At 35.4% G+C, this 2,240-nt stretch overlaps 1 protein-coding gene across 1 annotated transcript in view; it reads left to right on the top strand.

Moving 5' to 3' along the window:
* Positions 1-2,240, top strand: part of fyco1a (FYVE and coiled-coil domain autophagy adaptor 1a) — a gene marked incomplete at its 5' end in the record, with an annotated part of 24,660 nt that overhangs the window by 10,513 nt on the left and 11,907 nt on the right. The window contains 2 exon segments of the mRNA XM_014002946.1: positions 905-1,023; positions 1,102-1,269. Of these exon segments, the coding sequence (XP_013858400.1) occupies positions 905-1,023; positions 1,102-1,269 (287 nt within the window).

The raw sequence follows: 2,240 nt of genomic DNA, 5'->3' as shown, positions 1-2,240 counted from the left end.
GAACAAATCTGTGCGTACTAACGGTTCTTGCATGAGGCCCAATGAGTCTCAAGAGATTTTCCTGTATAAAGGATAAATAAAAATAGATACAAAAATATTTTCAAGCTTGGAATAGAATAGAAAAACTTTTTTGTTTGTCCAAGAGGGTGACGGAAATTTAAAATTCAATAAACATTTAAGGTACACATAAAAAACACATAAAAGGGGACAGCTAAAACAACTGTTATAAGGGTGTTAAAGTATAGTTCTCATTTTAAAGTGTTCAAAGTGGGTGTTGCAAACAGAATACAATTCAATTAAAAGATACTTTATAGATCCCAAAGGGAAATTGGATGTTGTAGTAACTCAAATGACTTTCTGTATTTACTGTAACTTTTTGGGTCAGATGGACTTTCAACCTAAATTAAACCTTAAAGAAKATGAGCTCTGCACAGCACATATACAGTGTTTTCCTTATATATGCAGTAATCAATAGGGACAGAAAAACTATAGGAGTGTGGGCTGAWTTTTGCAGTGTTTCCAAATTATTTAATTTCTACACTGATAATGAGGTACCTTGATTACAAGAAGTTTTTTTAGCCTTTGATTGCAAAGTGTAGATTAAATGCAAAATGTCTGTCCTAATTAAATGATTTGCTCACCGAGCTGCTTTTTAATGTTTTTCTTGTTTATCCTCTGGAGTTTTATGAGCCTGTAGAGTTACACTGAAGAAAGCAGAACTTGATTTTCAAAATAAACTCTTCAGATTCCTTTTCTGGTGTTTCCACTTTTGCTGCAAAACGCACAACTTTTCTGGACCATTAAACTCAACACAATTATCAGCCTCCGTGAATAGTCAACACATGTTTTAAAATGTAAAGAAGTGTATTTGATAAGTTTTAGTTTGTTTTAATGTTTTCCAAAGGCTGCCAATGAGGAATATTTACAGTTGGTCAGTGAGAAAGATGCTCACGTCACAAAGGCAGAAGACACGATTCGGGAGAATGAAAATGAGATTCAGCAGCTGAGGAATGCTGTCACCAGGTGAGGTCACGGCCACACATAGTTCTAATTGTTTTTTTCACGTGGAGCAAAAGTTGAGTGATTTTCTTGTTTCTTCAGTGCTGAAGAGGCACGCTTGGCTGTGCAACGACTTTGTGAGGAGCTGAAGCAGAAACTGGAGGCAACAGAAGCCGAACAGCACAGCCAGTATCTGAAGATGACTGCAGAGGTTGATGACCTGAACAGAACCAAGACCAATCTGGAGGAGCGGCTCATCGAGCTGATAAAGTACGATTCTTTCTATTACATCTGTGAGAAAGACCGTCCATTCAGGGGCTTCAAAAGTTGCAGGAGTAGGAGGATATTTAGAAAATGCAAGGGGCTCACCAGCTACACGGTGAAGCCCAGAGCCGAGCACCGAAGGCACGAGGTGATGGGGCGGTCTTTGCACTTGGAACAAGGCAGCGAGGGTGTTGGAKGAGTCCAAAATTAGGAGTTTTCCAGGACAATTTGTAAGAATTTTTAAAATTTGTTTTAAAGAGTGTTGAGTTATTCCTTTTGAGAATACCTTTTTTAACAATTTACTTTCTCTTTTTTTATCTACAATGAAAAAACGTTTTAGTGCTGAAAATTTAATTGTCGTTTTAATAATAAAGTACAAGTAATCACAGAGCCAAATAAATGAAACTTCAGGGTGAATATATAAACAAGTTAATATTAGAACATGTAAAGCAGGTTGGAAGATGGCTATTCAACGTTATATATTTATTGATTTATTTTTTAAACTTCTTACAGGATCTGACATGTAAAATAAATTTGAAACAGAGTTGTTTTTTTTAAAACACAAAACAAAAAAAATCTATAAAATTGCTCTATATGTTCGTATACCTAGTATATGTAGATTTTACACACGGATTTTCACTGGCTGCCTGCATGTTTGAACCCTGAAACACACAAAGGGATTTGAATCCAGATTTTATTTATATATTCAGAGTTTGACTTCTTTGTTTTAAATTGCTTGGCGTCTGCAATTACTGTAATTCCTTGAGAGCCTAGGCTTGCGTTCCTCAGTGTTCACAAAAATTTGATCCTATTTTACATTTGAACGTAGTTCATGGAGTCAGTGTATTTATGTAGCACAGATCATAAAGACATTTAGTGACCTGAAATCAGAGTTGTAAAGTAACTAAGTACAAATACTTCTTTACTGTACTTAAGTAGATTTTTTTGGGGTATCTGTACTTTGAGTAATTATTTTT

Source organism: Austrofundulus limnaeus, unplaced genomic scaffold (genome assembly GCF_001266775.1).
Source record: "Austrofundulus limnaeus strain Quisiro unplaced genomic scaffold, Austrofundulus_limnaeus-1.0 Scaffold15, whole genome shotgun sequence".
Taxonomy (NCBI): Eukaryota; Metazoa; Chordata; class Actinopteri; order Cyprinodontiformes; family Rivulidae; genus Austrofundulus; species Austrofundulus limnaeus.
This window is presented reverse-complemented; position numbering and strand designations above follow the sequence as displayed.